Source organism: Acipenser ruthenus, chromosome 51, assembly GCF_902713425.1.
Source record: "Acipenser ruthenus chromosome 51, fAciRut3.2 maternal haplotype, whole genome shotgun sequence".
In the NCBI taxonomy this organism is placed as follows: domain Eukaryota; kingdom Metazoa; phylum Chordata; class Actinopteri; order Acipenseriformes; family Acipenseridae; genus Acipenser; species Acipenser ruthenus.
The window spans coordinates 2,559,533-2,577,489 of NC_081239.1; the positions used below are offsets into that span (position 1 = coordinate 2,559,533).

At 39.2% G+C, this 17,957-nt stretch overlaps 1 protein-coding gene across 4 annotated transcripts in view; it reads right to left on the reverse strand.

Moving 5' to 3' along the window:
- Nucleotides 1-851: 851 nt before the first annotated feature.
- LOC117962614 (signal-induced proliferation-associated 1-like protein 3) overlaps nucleotides 852-17,957 on the reverse strand; it is a 77,286-nt gene continuing 60,180 nt past the window's right edge. For all 4 annotated transcript variants that reach the window (XM_059015698.1, XM_059015695.1, XM_059015696.1 and 1 more), the window contains 4 exons: nucleotides 14,686-14,784; nucleotides 13,139-13,226; nucleotides 10,140-10,218; nucleotides 852-4,368 (listed from right to left, as the gene is read on the reverse strand). In XM_059015698.1, the coding sequence (XP_058871681.1) occupies nucleotides 4,225-4,368; nucleotides 10,140-10,218; nucleotides 13,139-13,226; nucleotides 14,686-14,784 (410 nt within the window). In that variant the 3' untranslated portion in view covers nucleotides 852-4,224. The remainder of the gene's footprint in view (nucleotides 4,369-10,139; nucleotides 10,219-13,138; nucleotides 13,227-14,685; nucleotides 14,785-17,957) is intronic.

Genomic DNA, 17,957 nt, shown 5'->3' on the forward strand with positions numbered 1-17,957 from the left:
GTACAGAAACATAGAAGGCTCGCGTAGACAAACCGTCAGAGACAATTCTGTCTTTGGAGTAAGGGGGTAGTTTGCGTAGCAGCTACAGGAATACAGAATGGTAATGTACACCTCTTCCCCCCCCCCCCCCCCCCCCATATGAAATAATACGCTTGGACAGTTGTATTGGATTTACCGCTGTATCACGTATGAACGTGACAATCGATTGCACGGCCTTGAGACTCCCCAAATTGTGAAAAACCGTAAATTTTACGGGTAAAACTTTGGATTTGACATCCATGAGTACTACATAGAGCTGGTGTTTTTACACGTGCTGAGAAGTATTATGTAGGTGTGTAGGTAACTGTTTAGGAACGACTTTAGTGCTTATGGAGGCGGTTCTTCTTATGGTTACTGTAGTAAGCCACTAGATGACAGTCATAACACATAATAAAGGTCCTACATAAATGTTGGTCTGCACTGGTGGGTGATTGGCCATTATAGCACCTCGTGGGTATACAACTGTGGGTGTATGGAGGCTGTCTCTCAATCAGACTTTGTTTGACATTTTAGAGTTTTGCATATATCAAGCGAACAGTTTGTCTAATTGTAATGAAACCTCAGGACATTTTAGCACAAGTTATTAAGAGTACAGTAACAGAATCTGAGAATATATATCTGTCAATTTCTTGTCTAACCACCTATTCAGTTGTGATGAAACGTATCCTGCACATACTTAAGCATGGCCATTTTAATAATGTGTATTTTCAATAATAATAATAATAATAATAATAATAATAATAATAATAATAATAATAATAATAATAAACACAATGACAGAATCTTCTTTTTTATTGCACCAAAAAGAGAAGTTCCACTTTGTACATTCAATTTTATTAAAGAATATTTTCAGAAAGTTATGAAAAAACAAACAAACAAAAAAATCATTATATTAACACGTCTTAAAAATAAAATGAAAACAAAAAACAAACAGTAATATTTACAAACAATGAAATATTGCAATTATTTCCCCGCAGGGGGTAACACAGATACACAGAGAGTTCTGAGACATCGCTGGGCTGGCATTGAAAGTGTTAAAGCTGCTTACACAGCTGCAACAAAAACACTACAACTCAAATGATAAACACTGTCAGAATGTGTACACTGTGTATGCATACAATAATGAAATACTTCCCTTCATTGCACTAACATGATATATAGTATTGAAACAGTATTGCACGGACAGCACAGTCACAATTATGGCTTGCAATGCTACACCACCAGAAAACAATTTAGGGACATTCTAATTGTAAAGAGCAAGTAGCTTTGAATGTCATTTTAATTACTTTTGTAGATCCACCTGACTATTTTATGGTGTTTGCAACCATTCTGAGTGGTTCTGGGTTCTGCTCCTCCAATATTGCATTCTTATCATGTTTCTCTAACCCTGCCTGTACCCGGATTAGAGCTGCTTTGAGCTTGTCTGGAAAATCCTAAGTGCCAGGACAGAACGGCCTTCCTCATTCCATTTCATTCCTGTCAACTCTGTCAGGCCCACCACTCTATATAGCTGTAGGTGGGGAGTTGAAAGGTCACATTGTCACAGAAAAATACAGTACCATTGCATATGGTAATACAGATTGACTTCAGAACCTAAACGCTAGGCTATGTACATTGCTTAACAAGAACAAGGACTAAACTACTCACTAATCATACTATAAACTCCTCATCCATCTTGAGAAAAGTTGGATCAGAATTTTTCACAGTGTGATGCTTTTAATATATATCTTCATTATTATTTTTTAAAACTATTACAAAAAAATGCATACAGTATATTGCATAAGTGGAACATCTGGCATTCTTTGAGATACAATGTCAGATCGACAGGGTGAACTCCAAATTACACAGCTTAAAGAAGACGAGGAGCTTGCGCTAAAGAAAGTCATTCTGAGAACTGAGCTGTTAAGATGAAACACAATTTCCTTTCCGTACATTGTAATATAAACAGAATACCCTATGAGCGCTCATGGAGTGCTGTGCTTGTTTCACTCAGGTTAGCCACGCACACCCCCTGGGGCTCTCACCTGGGCTATTTTGTTACCCTGCGTGCATGAACAAGGAACACTAAGCTTGGTTTTGTGTTGAGTAATTAAGCTCCGAGGCCCTGTGCGAGCAGTGTGGGCTGCATGCCCTCCTCATGGTGTTACTTATGAGACGTATTCCCAGGGGTTGGTCCACTTGAGCAGGAATGAGAAGTTCTCCTTTTAAAACTTTGCACAGCCTGCCTCTGTCTTGTGTATCAGGCTGGGCTTTTTCTCTTGTACAGTAACAGATAGACAGCACATCTCTCTCTCACACACACACACACACACACGCACACACCTCTCCCCATTGCAGTTTAGATCCGGACGGAAGACTTGAAACTTGGAATCACAATCAGGGAGCTCTGTAGATCCCAGCTTTGGAATTTCAGAGCTCACCCCTCTGATTGAGTGTGACTCATTACTGGCACCCAATCACAATACACAAAGTCCGTAGGTGCACACCCCTTGCATTTTGCAAGCTCTGCAAAGACTAAAATGGGGTTTGAATTCAGATAGCTGTATATACGTCTTGTAACTCTTTTCTGTATGATTTAATGAGGTGTACCATCCTGTCTAAGTCCACGTTTTTTTTATTTAGCTCAGTATGGTTTTGGAGTGCATTGGTTTCTGGTAATCATGTATCTCCGGGTATAATTTCTAATCCACATCCTTAATAACCGTTTATTTTCTATTACAAACCCCCATTAGAACTCATAAGCAGAAACAACACTTTAAATCTGTTAAGAAGGTTGCAAAGAAGACATAGGAACCTAAACATACAATCCGTTACCCTTCCGGTAAAAACCCTGAACGGAAACAGCAAGAATGATTGTTAAACAGGAAAGGCGTTTACTCTAGTCTTAAATTAACTTCTCTTTTTTCAAAGATGGAGATTCAAGAGTAATGTACAGCACTGAGAAACAAACAAAAGGAGATACCTTGAATTACATTTAAATATTTGATACTACTTTTGTAAAGTCAACAGGTGTTTATCTCCTTTCCAAAACATAGGAGTTAATTAAAGATTGGAGTCTTTGAAAATATGGCCTGAAATGTCTTATTCGTAAACATTTCATATTATATAGTGTACTATATAGCTGAAAAATATTAAACCAACTAATAATAATAATAATAATAATAATAATAATAATAATAATAATAATAATAATAATAATAATAATAATAATAATTTCTGCAGGTTTGATCTTTTTTTCTTTAAATACAGCTTTCTGGGGCTTCTGGGCTCAATTGGCCGCGTGCCGCCCGGGTGGGGAGGCCTCAGGTTGGCAGGGTAATCCTCAGTTCACTCCTGCGGCCGATAGGCTGCCTGCGGGTCTGCAATAGAAGCCACTCAGATCTGTGTTGTCCTCCGGCACTATGGGTCTGGTGGCTTCGCTGTAGACCTGCAGCACAAAAAAAAGACGGCTTGGCAGGACACATTTCGGAGGACACGTGTGTCTGCTGCCGTTTCCCGAGTCGGCATGGGAGTTGCAGTGGTGAACCGGAATAAAAATATTAAATGGGCATTCCAAATTCGGGAGAAAACCGGGGTAAAAATCATTGGCGATGACAAAATGTACAAAAAAAAATAAAAAAATGACAGCTTTCTTTTGTACAACTTATAATATTTCATAATACCTCTTATGGGTGCGTGGGAATAACCTACAAAGAACTTGTAAAACATGTGTAAGGGACACACACACAGTATCCTTAGTAAACATTTCTATGATACACCCTCTGATCTTTAGTTGATTCATTTTCCAGGTCAACTGAAACTGTGGGTTTTTGACAGAGAACTGTGAATACGGCAGAAACAATAGACCACTGCTTGTCTTCTGAAGGCCAATCACTAGAAAACCAACATGATATTCAGAACAGGTTCGTTAACACTCCTTACTAACCAGCAGTACTGGAACTAAAAAGTTTCGAGTCTAACTAGAAAAGTTGGGATAAACAACTCAAAGCAGAGAATTGCTGCGTCAGAGAATCTCTCATGCCTAACGGAACTCAGTGGGTTATTTTCAACGATTCCAACACTTTGAGTTGTTCATCCTGACAACACGCCCTACACCCCGTAAATAAAGAAGGATATGGACAGCATGCACCCTCCCCGAGCATGCACGCGGCGGGGTCCCAGGTGAAAGGTCACAGTTCGGAGGTCCTAGTAGGGCTTGTTGACGTTGCACAGCAGCTCTGTCACTTTGATGAGCCGCGCGACCGTGCACTGAGACTCCTCCTGCAGACGCTGGTTGTTCTGTCTCAGGCTCTGGAGCTCCTCCTGCAGATTTGCTTTGTCCTCTTTCTCCTGAGCGAGCGCCCCGAACAATAAGCAAAGCGAATAACAACAAGGGGGTTAGTACACCGTGGCACTTCTGGGTACACGTTCTTTAGGAGGTACACCTTAGAGCTAAACTCCACTTACCAGCATTACCACCAACATTTTTCTATACGCACATATTATGATTGTCATTATGTTTAGGTTTGTTCCTTTTCAGCATTTCATTTCACACAAAATACTGTAATAAATCACTCACCCATTAGAGTAATTATAGACAGGTTCTTTAGTGAAACATCATGAGACCTGTTAACTGTGCACCAGGCTGCAGGGGCTTTGCTGCTCAATGCCATCATTTTCAATTCATTCTTTGCTTCTGACCAGCAGCTGACCAAACGCAACCGGGATATCCAAGCGAAATCACAGCAAATGAAACGGGTGTCAATTATACCCGACGCTTTCCAATTGTTGAATTTGGATCCCAGTATCTCCACTAAATCACAGCTCAGCTCAACTGCTCAGAAAGGACTCATGAACAGAAAGTGCTGAAACCTGTTGTATCATTAACAGGGTTTATGGGGTTCCAATGAAGAACCCCAGTCAAACACTCTGAAAAGTGAGTGATTTTGTTGCAGTATTTTGTGAGCCCCTGATGTAAATGCATAAACTGGAGCAAGCCTAATTCTAATTTTTCATACCTATAAGTGAACAAAAAATTGCGCTTTTGTTGCACTTCTGAAACAATCCCTTTTCTTAGCTCAGCAGTATTAACACTTATCCCTGTTTAGCATTTCTAGGCTCTTCATACTTCATACAGATGGAAAGGGGTGGGGGGGAGGGGTTAGAGCTGGGTCCTGTTAATCCAATATTATTTTTTCTCTATATCTGTCTTTACCTGTCTGAGTCTGGAAAACTGCCTTGGACTGAACAGACATCCTCATTACATTTAACTTATGTGACCTTTCAACTTGGCTGCCCCACCTCCTCACCCTCTATAGTTAGGTGCGGCTGAATAGAATGGAATGGGGAAGTCTGTTCAGGGCCTGGCAGTTAGGATTCTCCAGACAAAGCTCAAAGCAACTTGATAGTGGAGCAAACCAGAATCAGTACCAAAATTAATAGAATGACAATTCAATTTTTGAATGATATTTTTTCTAGCTATCAGTGCAGAAAGGGTATCAATGGCTTCTTGCTGGTATTTCAATGCTTTACTATTTCAATGATGTCGCTTAAAGGAACGCAGTCGACTTTGAAAACACACGTGTCACAGGAGACGCAGCGAATGGTTACGGGAAGGCGATCCAAAGTGTGAAGCTTTTGAGGATGAGTTCTTGTTCATTTTTTTCATGAGGCATTGAAAAGCGCAAAACAATCCCATCAGAAATCAAATACACATCAATGTGTGCATCTTTCATACAGCAAAAGATAAGATCGAAGAGGTTTTTCTGGAATCATTTTGCTATGTACTTTTTTTATATAATGTAAAGAGTAATGGATGTTAATTCCAACTCTACAGTATTTAACTATAACAACATACATGAAAAAAAGAAGCCTGGTTTCAGGGTTTTAAATGTCAGAGCAGCAGTATTAAGATCCACCAGACTCTGGATTATTAAAGTAGAGCCACTGACTGTCAGGAAAGCAGTCGTTATCTTGTGCAGCTGCAGTCCATACAGTATGCATTCAGATCAGGAACGCAGTCGTTATCTTGTGCAGCTCAGGGGTGAGCAATCTGAGCTACGCTAAGGGCCACATGTAGGGTCCCTGATCGCTGTGGGCCACGGAACCCCCTCTTGGCACAGTTTTGGATTTTGATACTAAATTTGCTAGAATACGAGACTGGCCCTTATTTAATCAAAATATGTTAAATTATCTCAATGCTTTAGCAATGTTCTTTCCTCTCACATTTTTTTTAAATGTCTAGAAACTGAAACGGATTTTCATAGACGTTACTGTTCCCTCCTATTGCAATTACTCAAATGCTGTTTTTTCAAAGTGTTTTTTTTATATATCTTTTGATAATGCTGTGTTAAGGTGCTTTCTCCTTAGTTCAGGAGCTGCTCTTCAGTTCTAGTTGCCTGCCATAGACATGTGTAACACAGGCTAGATCAGCGTCTTATGTTAAACCTACTCTGTCTTGCCAGCAAAAGGAAACTCAATCCAAAGTTGTAAAGGTGTACACTAGATGGCGCTGAAGCTTACTAACTTAAAGGCTGATCTAGCCTGTGTTACATATGTCTGTGGCAGGCAACTAGAACTGAACTGCAGCTCCTGGACTCATTGTCAAAACACCTTAAACACAGACTTATCAAAACATTTAAAAACAATATTATTTAATTTAATAATGATTGCAAACTCATTTTTTTTACCTACTCAAGCACCCCTGTAGGGTGGGCTTATATGTAGGGGCCACAGGTTGTCCCTCGGGGGCCACACACCACACTCATCCCTGATTCACCCTCATCAGTAAGTACAAAATTATTTTCCGTGATCAATATTTTTTATTGCTTTTTAAGAAGACAAACAGCATACAACAATATATAAGCAGAATTTTTTTTTTTTTTTTAGAAATTGTTATTATTAATTACAATGTAATTACACAGGTAGCTGTGTAACTCAATGATGCCACTTAAAACAAATGGTTACTGAGTCTTCTAAGGATGTCTGATCTTTAATCAGTGAGCTGGGATGCTTTCATTTCATTTGTGTTTCATCATTTTAATGTTTCGTTCAGGATGGCAGTCTCATAGTTTTCAAGCAACTTCATTAAGTGACTGATAATGAACATCTGAAAATCAATTTTCTTACCTCTTGTAAGCATTATTATCCACTGAATCCTGGCACCCTAGCACTTCCTGTGTCAAATATACCTAATGTGACCAAAAGCCGTTGACAGAGAGAATCATAGAACACAGCTGTGAGCCAAGGATCTACAGGATGGGACAAGTGACGCCCGAAAATGAATTCTGATATTAACCTGTCTATAGCCCCACACAAGGTCATGTTTCCTACTTTGCATCGATTTTTAACGTGATCTTTATACAATACCATCTTTTAATATTGATCTCATAATGCTGACCAGCATCCTGAAGATTGAAGCTGTTTAAGATTGCGCTCACATTAACAAATGGATGCAAAGTAGACCTTGTGTGGACCTACACAGGACTGAATACACTGGGTAAAATAAGAATGTGGCAAACAGGCAAGTTCATTTCTGCAAATACCCCCCTGTGGTAGTGCCATTAAAGATGAAACAACTTCCAGAGGAAATACTGCATTTTTTGTCATCACTTTTTAGGTCAAATAGACCCTTGCCCTTTTGAAGACAATATTTGAAGCCTATTGTCTATATCAGTGATACGATGAGACATTAAAATGAAGGCAAAAAACGGTTGATTTTCATTGAAAACATGTTATTTTTATTGGACAATGTTGAAAGAACTGGCCTTTTTTGTATTCAGTGTTATTATTATTATTATTATTATTATTATTATTATTATTATTATTATTATTATTATTATTATTATTTACCAGATCTCATTTTGGAATCTCGCATTCATTCCAATCTAACGACAGAATGATGGGGCGAATCACTCCAAATATCAGCTAGCTGATGCAGGGTTTGATTTAAAGAAATATTCCTCAGAATCAAGCTGTTTAGGTTTAAACACACTTACTCTGCCATGAGTTGTACTTGTTATATAAACAGAATGCTCACAGAGTCCTGTGGTTATTTCACTCATCAGGACGATGGAAAAATCCTCCTTCAGATCATTAAAACAGACACGCTTCAAGTCCCTGTACCTTTCCCCTTAAGTATCCCAGTTATCTAAACTAATGTATTCCTCTTGTATAGATTCACTTGCTATATCAAGCGTGTCTTCTCAATGTAACCAGTAACCTGCCCTCTGCAAGTCAGTAATATGACATAGAACTGTGCTATTTCTTACATCCACTAGAGGGCAGAGTTTTGCAGGGGGACAGGTTCATGGTTGTACTCTGGTGTGCCAGCTGTACTTGAAAACATGTTTGAGAGCTCTATATGGGCCAAGAGGGTACTTTCAACTTCTGGATTCAAAAAGCCACCAGGATGTGATGACGGAAACAGAAATACAAAGTGATTCTAAACAACAGCAAGAAGAATATATTCTATGATAACTGCGATATTTCAGACCAATACCAAGTTCATTAGGGAAACAGGAGGCCAATCAGGAAAGGAGACTCTTTCTGCTGTAGAGACGCCTTCTTCTGATCTACAAGCCAGTAGCAAGACTGAGCATGGTTGGTATACAACCACACTGTCGAACACTAACCTGTTCTTATCAGTGTGGAATTTAAAAAGTGCTATTAAGAGGTAAGGAAATTAATTTTAAAGGTAGGACAAACATGGCGTAGAAACTAAACAATTCTCTCACCCTTGTGCCATTCGCAGTGTTTGGTTTCTTTGTCTCATCCTGGAAATGTCTTTAAAGTTTGAGTTCAACAATCAATCATATTTTCTGAGCCATTACAATATGCTTTTAGTTAGGTCCCCACAAGGGCTTGCTGCATCATCAGTGTGAGAATAAAAGCATGGTAGTTTGGCCATCATATGTAGGCAAAATGCCCATCGTATCAACCCTTTCAAATACAATGAAAAATGTCTGATTTTAAATGCAATACATACCTAATTCAGACATATAACATTCATTTTTTTTATATATATATTTCTTAAGAAACAGGTTCCCTACCCTTTTGCCGGTAGTTAAGCAGGTCGGTAATCTCAATTAAATTCAGCACCTCCTTCGTTATGGGACGTCCCATACACTTTTGTTACTTCACTGTTTTGCAGAGCGGGGGCTCAGTTTCACTCTCACAGTGTCAGTTTCAGAGGCTGCTCAGCAGGTCTCCTCTGGATCTCAGTCCTACAATTCAAGCTGCAATAGCGCTGTATCACCAGCAGGGGGCAGTAATGCTCTTGTGGTTGAAAAAGTGAACATCCTCAGATGGCATCAGTAGGACTAGCTTCAAGTTGGTAGTTTTTTTAGGGCAGAATTGAACTGCCCACGATTCACAGTGTCCAAAAGCAGGAATCCATTTTATTGCAATCTACCAACTTTTAGTATCAAGGTTTTTTTTAACCTGCGTTGATTAGTGGCATACATATTACTCTTATCCATATATTACTATATACAAATATCTTATAAATATCTATATATACTGTATATATTATAGATCATATATTATATACTGTATATAGATGTTTTCCCATGCAGGGTAACTTATTTTTACTGTACATTTTACAACTAATAAAGGAGTGCTAACTAAGGCTTTGAAATGTCTTATCTCTTATTGACGTTATTTACATTATCAACAGTCCCTCTTTTAATGCACAAATACAACAGCTATAAAAACACTTCCTGGTAGAAGAAGCCAGTGTTGTTTTTGAACTAAAATAAAAATAACAAGAAATTACACATTAAAGGGGAACAGCTATAATGAAACAGGAGGTATTTTAAAGCCACTCCTTTAATCAATATTTAGTAGTGAGATCGGTCGCCAAACCATGCTCAGTCTTACTTTTATGCTGTTCTTCGGTAACAGGACAGCTGAAAACACTCAATGGTGTTATCTCCAGTTTGATTTTTCCAGGGTGATACGTCTACCTGATCCCAGCACCCCCAGCGGCTCCCCATCAGTTTGTTTTTTGTGTTTCGCAGGGAGGAGGGTGGGGGCTGCCCTGCCCGGCTGCATCACTGTGTTTGCAGGCCATTGTGTGAGTCAGGGGAGTGGGTGTGATTCTGCGTTGGGAGAGGGTGTACCTTTTGGAGGTCATCCTGCAGATGTTTGAGCCTGGCTTCCAGTTGACACACTTTGTCTTCAAGATTGCCCGGAGAATCCCTGAGAGGACACAGGGGAGAGAGAGAAATGTCACAGGAGATACAACCATACCATCACATCAACCATACCATCACATCAGCCATACCACCACATCAACCATACCATCATATCAACCATACCATCACATCAGCCATACCATTATATCAACCATACCATCACATCAGCCATGCCATCACATCAGCCATACCATCACATCAACCATACCATCACATTTGCAGGGTGTTCCTCTTGTTTGGGACACACACAGTTTTCTAAATATGCAGGATCCTAGTTATGCAGAATTCTGTAACTTATCCATAACTGTTTAACTCTCAATAGTTATAAATGTAAAAATCCATCCATCCATTATCATTAACCGCTTACTCCTTTACAGGGTCGCAGTGAGCCGGAGCCTAACCCGACATACACAGGGCGCAAGGCGAGACTACACCCTGGACGGGATGCCAGTCCATCGCAGGGCACCACACACACACTAAATGTAAAAATACAAAGAAAAATGACAAATTTTTTTAATTGAAGTTTTCTACCATGAGTTATAGAATAAAGGAAACTGCACTCCCCTGAACAACACGCAGCTGTGCCTTTACCAGGGAGACAATATGGGACCCCTGCTCTCCCCTGACCGTATTGGCCTGTATGACACACTGCACGTGATGAGGTTGAAACTTTACCAGGGGAGACATTTGGAGACCCTTTTCCTTAACCTTTTGCCTATGACGAGAGGTCTCATAATTTTCTCTCCTTATGTGCCAATGACAAGAAGTCTTGTTGTATGTTATTAAACATGAAGGTTGTAACAGTGTGAAAATACACGGCCTGTACCTGGGGTCCTGTTTTCATTTGGAGTTTGAAATCTCATGAGATGTTGCAGTTAAGCGGGTTTAACCCTATGCTGCCGGAGCGCTTTAAAATCGATCGTATAGTATCGATGACCTTTCATGTCATATCTCGGCCGTCCAATCACCAACCTTGTTTTTTTTTGCATGTGTCCGAGTCGTGACTACAGGCCATGTCTCCATATAATTGGTTTAGGGCTAGGGTGGGTGGGACATATAATATAATTACAAGGATGCATGACAGACACCACCATTTTAGCTGAGTTCACTGCAGATTCATCTAGACACTCGTCAATTTAAAACGTCCATGTCTCTGGTTCTACAAGTCCAGGCGTGCTGATCCACAACTCATTTGAAAGGCAAGTACTTGGACTAATTAGCCGTTTTGTTATATTTTTATTTTTTTAAAAAACTTTATATCCGCTTGTTTAAAAAAAAAACTTTTGGAATGATTTTTTTGTTTATCTGTGTGCGTGCGTGTGTGCTTGCGTGCGTGCGTGTGTGCTTGCGTGCGTGCAAGGCAGGGCAGGGCAGGAGATGACTTTACATAAATAGAGACACGACCAACTACTGTACCAGCATCTGGTCATTTATTATTATTTTTATTATTGTTATTTTTAATTATATACGTATTTATTGTTTTCCTTTTTTGAAAACGTTTCTCCTCAGGAAGTGGACAGAGGCAAAACTAAATACATTTTATTATTATAAGCTATGTATTTTATTATTATTTCTAGTTTACTTTTTCTATGTTTTCATTGTTTCTGTGTGTGTCTGTAAAAGGATGGAGTCATTAGTTAGCTGTAGTCATTATTATTATTATTATTATTATATTTATATATAATGTGGGCAGCAGTGTGGAGTAGTGGTTAGGGCTCTGGACTCTTGACCGGAGGGTCATGGGTTCAATCCCCGGTGGGGACACTGCTGCTGTACCCTTGAGCAAGGTACTTTACCTAGATTGCTCCAGTAAAAACCCAACTGTATAAATGGGTAATTGTATGTAAAAATAATGTGATATCTTGTAAGTTGCCCTGGATAAGGGCGTCTGCTAAGAAATAAATTTATTATTATTATTATTATTATTATTATTAAGGTATGTATTTTATTATAACTATCATTGGTTTACTTTTTCTTTGTTTCTGTGGGTGATTTATTTATTCTAGTTTTGAAAATAAAAATCTTGCTATCAAAGTTTTGTCAAGTTGTAAGTTGCTTCTTTTTTAATAAAACATTGAATTATTCAACATCTTGTGTGGTATTTCTTTATTTTTGTCACCTCTATACCCATAAATAAATATACTTTTATCACAAACAGGGTAATACTGTTTCCAGTCTCAGTTTTTGGAAAGTCTTAGAGCTGGTCTGCGTTTGCCATTTCGGAGGTTGTTTTTCATAAAATACCATGCATTGTAAAACCTTGTCTATCTTTGCAATTGTACAAAATATTTAATTTCTGATTTCTGATTTGAAATCCTTGGAAAATTGTGCATCGCCTGTATGCTCTAAGTTTTTTCTATATAATTTGGAAAGAGGTCGAAATTGGCAGTTTTTAAAAATATTTATTATTATACATTTTTCAGTATTTTTTTTGGAGGTGTGGCTTATATGAAAAATATATAATACATTCCACAACAAAATACATTATATCATTGGAAACAGCTGCTTAATGCCTTTCTGTAGGTATATTGGGTTTTAATGTCTGATTTAAGGTTGCCAAACTACAAGCGCTAAAACACAAAGTGGTCATATTCATGCCTGTATATGGTCATGTAGGCAGCAAAGGGTTAATGGGGGCAGGTTAGAGGTCATTTGTTAGGTAAATAATGTAAGAGGTGTTTGCCATGGCAGATTAGAAACACAGGCATCCTATCTGTATGCAGTCAAAATGTTAAAGATAGATCAGGGGAAGGCAACCTTGGCACATCCAGTCTATTCCATTGCAGGACTTTGTTCCAGCCAGATCCTTCATTATTTAATTGACCTCCGCAATGGAATGGATTGGAAAGGCCACGGTTGCCTCCCTCTGCTCTAGATGATAGAAGAGAAGGACCTCTGTTCACAGGATAATGCCGTGCTCTTACCCTTCTTTCTTGTTCATTGTTTTCATGTCTTCTTGTGATGTCACAGACGTGTCGCTGCTAGACTGAGCTCCGTCTCCAGCTTTCCGATCTAAGAGGGAAGAGAAGTTGGTCATTGCTGTCCCTCACTAGAGAAGCCAGCCATCGCTGTCCCTCACTAGACCAGTCATCGCCGTCCCTCACTAGAGAAGCCAGCCATCGCCGTCCCTCACTAGAGAAGCCAGCCATCGCTGTCCCTCACTAGAGTAGCCAGTCATTGCTGTCCCTCGCCATCTGATGTAATTTACTATAAATAGAATATTGTATTTCGTGACCTTAAAATTAGCTATAATGTTTCATTATTCTTATTTAACCATATATTACAAACAATATATTATAGGGTGCTGTACGAAACAAGCTGGTATTCACTCCACAATAGAAAAGTGGGTGAAAGTCAGCTAGTATCTCACACAGTGCCCTTCACTAGTGTTTTCTACTGTTATAACAGCCTTGACTTGCATAAAGAAGGAAACACATTGAGTGAAATAGCTCCCATCACTCGATTTTCAAGGTGTAGTATCCGAAGCATAATCAACAAGTACAGAGAAACATCATCTGTAATTGACAAACCCAGGACTGGAAGACCCAACAAGCTGTCTAACAAGGATGAGCAATACTTGAAGATAATATCCTTAAGGAATAGAAAGAAGACAAGCGTTGAATTGACAACAGAACTGGCAGAAGGCACAGGTGTCGCTACCCATCAAATCAACAGTACGAAGACCACTCTTGAAATCAGGACTTGAAGGGGGTGTTGCAGTAAGAATACCTCTGTTAAGAACGGGGAACAAGACTAAAATATGCACAAGAACACAGAAATACTGTTGATTTGATGGACAACAACACCTGTGCCTTCTGCCAGTTCTGTGTCAATTCAATGCTTGTCTTCTTTCTATTTCTTAAGGATATTATCTTCAAGTATTGCTCATCCTTGTTAGATAGCTTGTTGGGTCTTCCAGTCCCGGGTTTGTCAATTACAGATGATGTTTCTCTGTACTTGTTGATTATGCTTCGGATACCACACCTTGAAAATCGAGCGATGGGAGCTATTTCACACAATGTTTTTCCTTTTATTATGCAAGTCAAGGTTGTTATAACAGTAGAAAACACTAAAGACTTTTGCACAGCAGTGCATAGACATACATACATACAGTCAATATGCATTAATAAGAATTTCAATGGACCAGCAAAAAAATATATATATTATAAGTAATTTGTATTATCATGAGTCTAAGACAAATCCATACTTAAGCTTGCACTGTAACCCTTTACAAGCTTACACTGTAACACCTGTACGCCTGCCAAATAAATAAATAAATAAATAAATAATATTTGTTTTTACTAGTTACGGTAACACTGAAATCAGATTTCAATTACAGTACAATGAAAAGTATGATACATTTAAAAGTCCTGTGGAAGCGATTGCGATCCCCTGAAAAATAAACATTGTAAGGAGCGAGCCTGTACAGGATGTGAGTCCGAGAAGCCTACTGGCATGCCAGCCTCCTCACCCTCTCTCGACAGCGCCTCTAAGATGCTCCGACAAGCCGTCGCCAAGTCTGAGATCGACTGCCATTCCTCATCTGTAGAGTCAGGATTTTCTGAGAGAACTGAGGGGCAAAGAAAATACGATCCTTAGAAAATTATACGATCCTTAGACAATCAAAAAGTCATTACCCTGCACCTTAATAATAATGAGCACACTGTCTGTAGTTGCTGAGGCGATATTTAAACACATACTAGAAAAACTAAAATGCAGTTTGTGATGCCTGGAATATCCGTCTGCAGTTTCAACGATTGAGCAATACTTTCTGCTACCACTGGAGGCCTGTCACAAAGACGGCCGGAGTGGGTGGCGTCAGACCAGAAGCAGGAAATAAACAGACAGAGATGTGGTTTGGTGAAGCTGAGCGAATGCTGTCGCTCATCATTTAATAAACAGAACAGAAAATAAAAGGTTTGAACACAAAACAGGACACGGCACTGGTAGCCAAAATAAACAGGTAAACAAAACGGACTAGACAGTAAACAGACAGACAAACGAAACACGGTGAGTGAGACAGTTCTTTTCTTCTTCTTATTATTATTCTTCTTTTTACCTCCTTCTCCACACTCGTTCTCCACTCACCGAACACACAACCCCGACTGAATGAAAATGTGTCTATATATACTGTTGTGCTGGGATTCAATTACTAATTAATTATTCACTTGAATCCCAGCACGTGAATTAATTCTGTGCAACCCCGTGCTCACATATTACATTTAACCAGCACGTGAAGTGATTTGTGCCCTCCTCGTGCCTAAATACAAATCTACATTTATTAAATCACACGTGAAACACAGACCCGTTTATATCCCGTGTACCAATCTATACACCAACATTAACACACGCATGCAACATACAACACATAATATGCACACAGGGGCGGGGCATATTGCCACAAGGCCACCATCAGCAATCTAATTTTGTTTGCTTACTAGATACACAGCAGGCTCAGCAGATTTTCATGGAAGGTCAAACTTGCTTAATATCACTCCTGTTAGTGTCACTCTCCGCTTATTATCATGTTACTTAGCCATGTTGTTGATACTGAATCACTGGATTCCAGTTTTAGGATCAACACCCTATGTGGAAGTGGATGAGCCCCTCATAATTCTCAATGATGAGGTTGTCTGTTTAACACCCTGTAGAATGAGATTGTTCACTGCATGGAGAAGGATTAGGCCAAAGGTCATTAGAATGAGCATTTTAATCACCATGTGGGTCAGCATAAGCTACACAGCTCTCCTTTAGCTCCACCCCTCCACCTGCCCTGGAACCCTTTAGCTCCACCCCTCCACCTGTCCTGGAACCCTTTAGCTCCACCCTCCACCTGCCCTGGAACCCTTTAGCCCCACCCCTCCACCTGCCCTGGAACCCTACAGCTCCACCCTCCACCTGCCCTGGAACCCTTTAGCTCCACCCCTCCACCTGTCCTGGAACCCTTTAGCTCCACCCCTCTACCTGCACTGGAACCCTTTAGCTCCACCCCTCCACCTGCCATTGAACCCTTTAGCTCCACCCTCCACCTGCTCTGGAACCCTTTGCTCCCCCTTCACCTGCCCTTGAACCCCTTCCCCATCTCAGAATTTGGCCCAGTTGAGCTGAAATGATCCTTTGAGTATTTTTTATTTAACAGCCTTGTCATATGTTCATGTTTTCTCAGTTGCTGATAATCTCTCGAGTGCAGCAGGGTTTTAAATAAACAGTCATGAGCACCACGTGCAGGGACCGAAAAGCTCCCGTGAAATAAGAAATCAGACTCAAAAAGGGTTAAGGGTTACTATCGCAGTCCACTGCAATATTATTTCATATGCTGAATCAAAAATAAATGCATTTTTTTCATAGGTGTTTTTCAAATGGAATATGTTTTAAATATTTTAAAGCAACTTTTGGATTTAAAATATATTTGTATATTTTACTACAAATTATAAATATATTTGTTTCATTTTAAAAGTAAAAGGTAAAAATACAGGTATATAAACCATAAAGTATGCTTATTATATATTTCAGCCATTTTGTATGGGTTAAAACGATCAGATTAGCTATGTTCTATTACTACCTGAAGTTACTTTATTTTTTATTCATAAAATTTGGATATTTTCATTACAAGGTTAACAAATGTGCCATATAATATTAAAATATACATTTTCAAATCCAACAAAATTGCCTTTTGTAATCTAAAACATACATGTAAAATACATTCAATTGACAATTATATTGTACATTTATTTTTGGTTTATGAAATATATTATAAAATATGTTTACTAGACCAACTCAATTATAAATATCTAATGAAATGAAATATATCTGCTGGGTTCAAATATTGAGATAAACGCTGCTTGAAATGAGGTGGCAAAAACGATGTGTTCGTGGTTATTCGTGTAACAGAATCTCTACATGACAATGAAAAAGATGCAAAGGATACATGCATAAATGAGACTTGAAATACATAACACCCATTGTACAGAAGAAGTTTTTTTTTTACTGTAATATAGTATGGAGTCAACTTTTGTTTTCCATTGGAAATGAAGGAATATCCATACATGTAAAACCCATATTGGTCTCATTACTAATTCCTCTTTCCCAATGTACGGATCCTGCCTCTGGGAGTTTAGAAAGGATATGTTTTAAGCCCTGTATTACTTCATCCCTAAAGAACCAGGACCACAATGAATGAGCTTCTGCCTGAATGAATGAACAACGGCTCAGTGAATATTATTATCAGTTTGCCAGACTGGAAATCGTCACAGCTGTGATCTAGAGAAACTAGCTGTGCCTCCTCCCCCTCTCCCCCTTCCTCCCCCAGTCCCTGCAGGGTTTGGAAATGAAACAGATGGGAGAGGTTGAGGCTCGTCTGCAAAAAAGCAGAGCTGCATCCATCTGTTATTTTGTTTCACAAAAATAAGAACCCTTTTTGAATGATCCGCGAGGGCTGTCGGACAGGAGGCAGTTGCAATGCATTATGTATTTTCTTTTAATTCAATTTGTACAGTGATGCAAAAAAGTATTCAGTCGCCTCCTTGCAGGATTGTGGTGCCTGGGGGCTGGGGGAGGACAGTGTGCTGTTTTATTCCACAGCCTGTTTGTTTGCTTATTAAATATCTTGCTATCCCTGAATAGATCATCTTCAAATCTGCAGACAATACAAATGTACAGCCAAGCCAGGCTTGGTGTGTCATCAGACATTTATCGCTTCATCAGTTGCTATAATAGATGGATCCAGTAAACAGGCAATTTTTG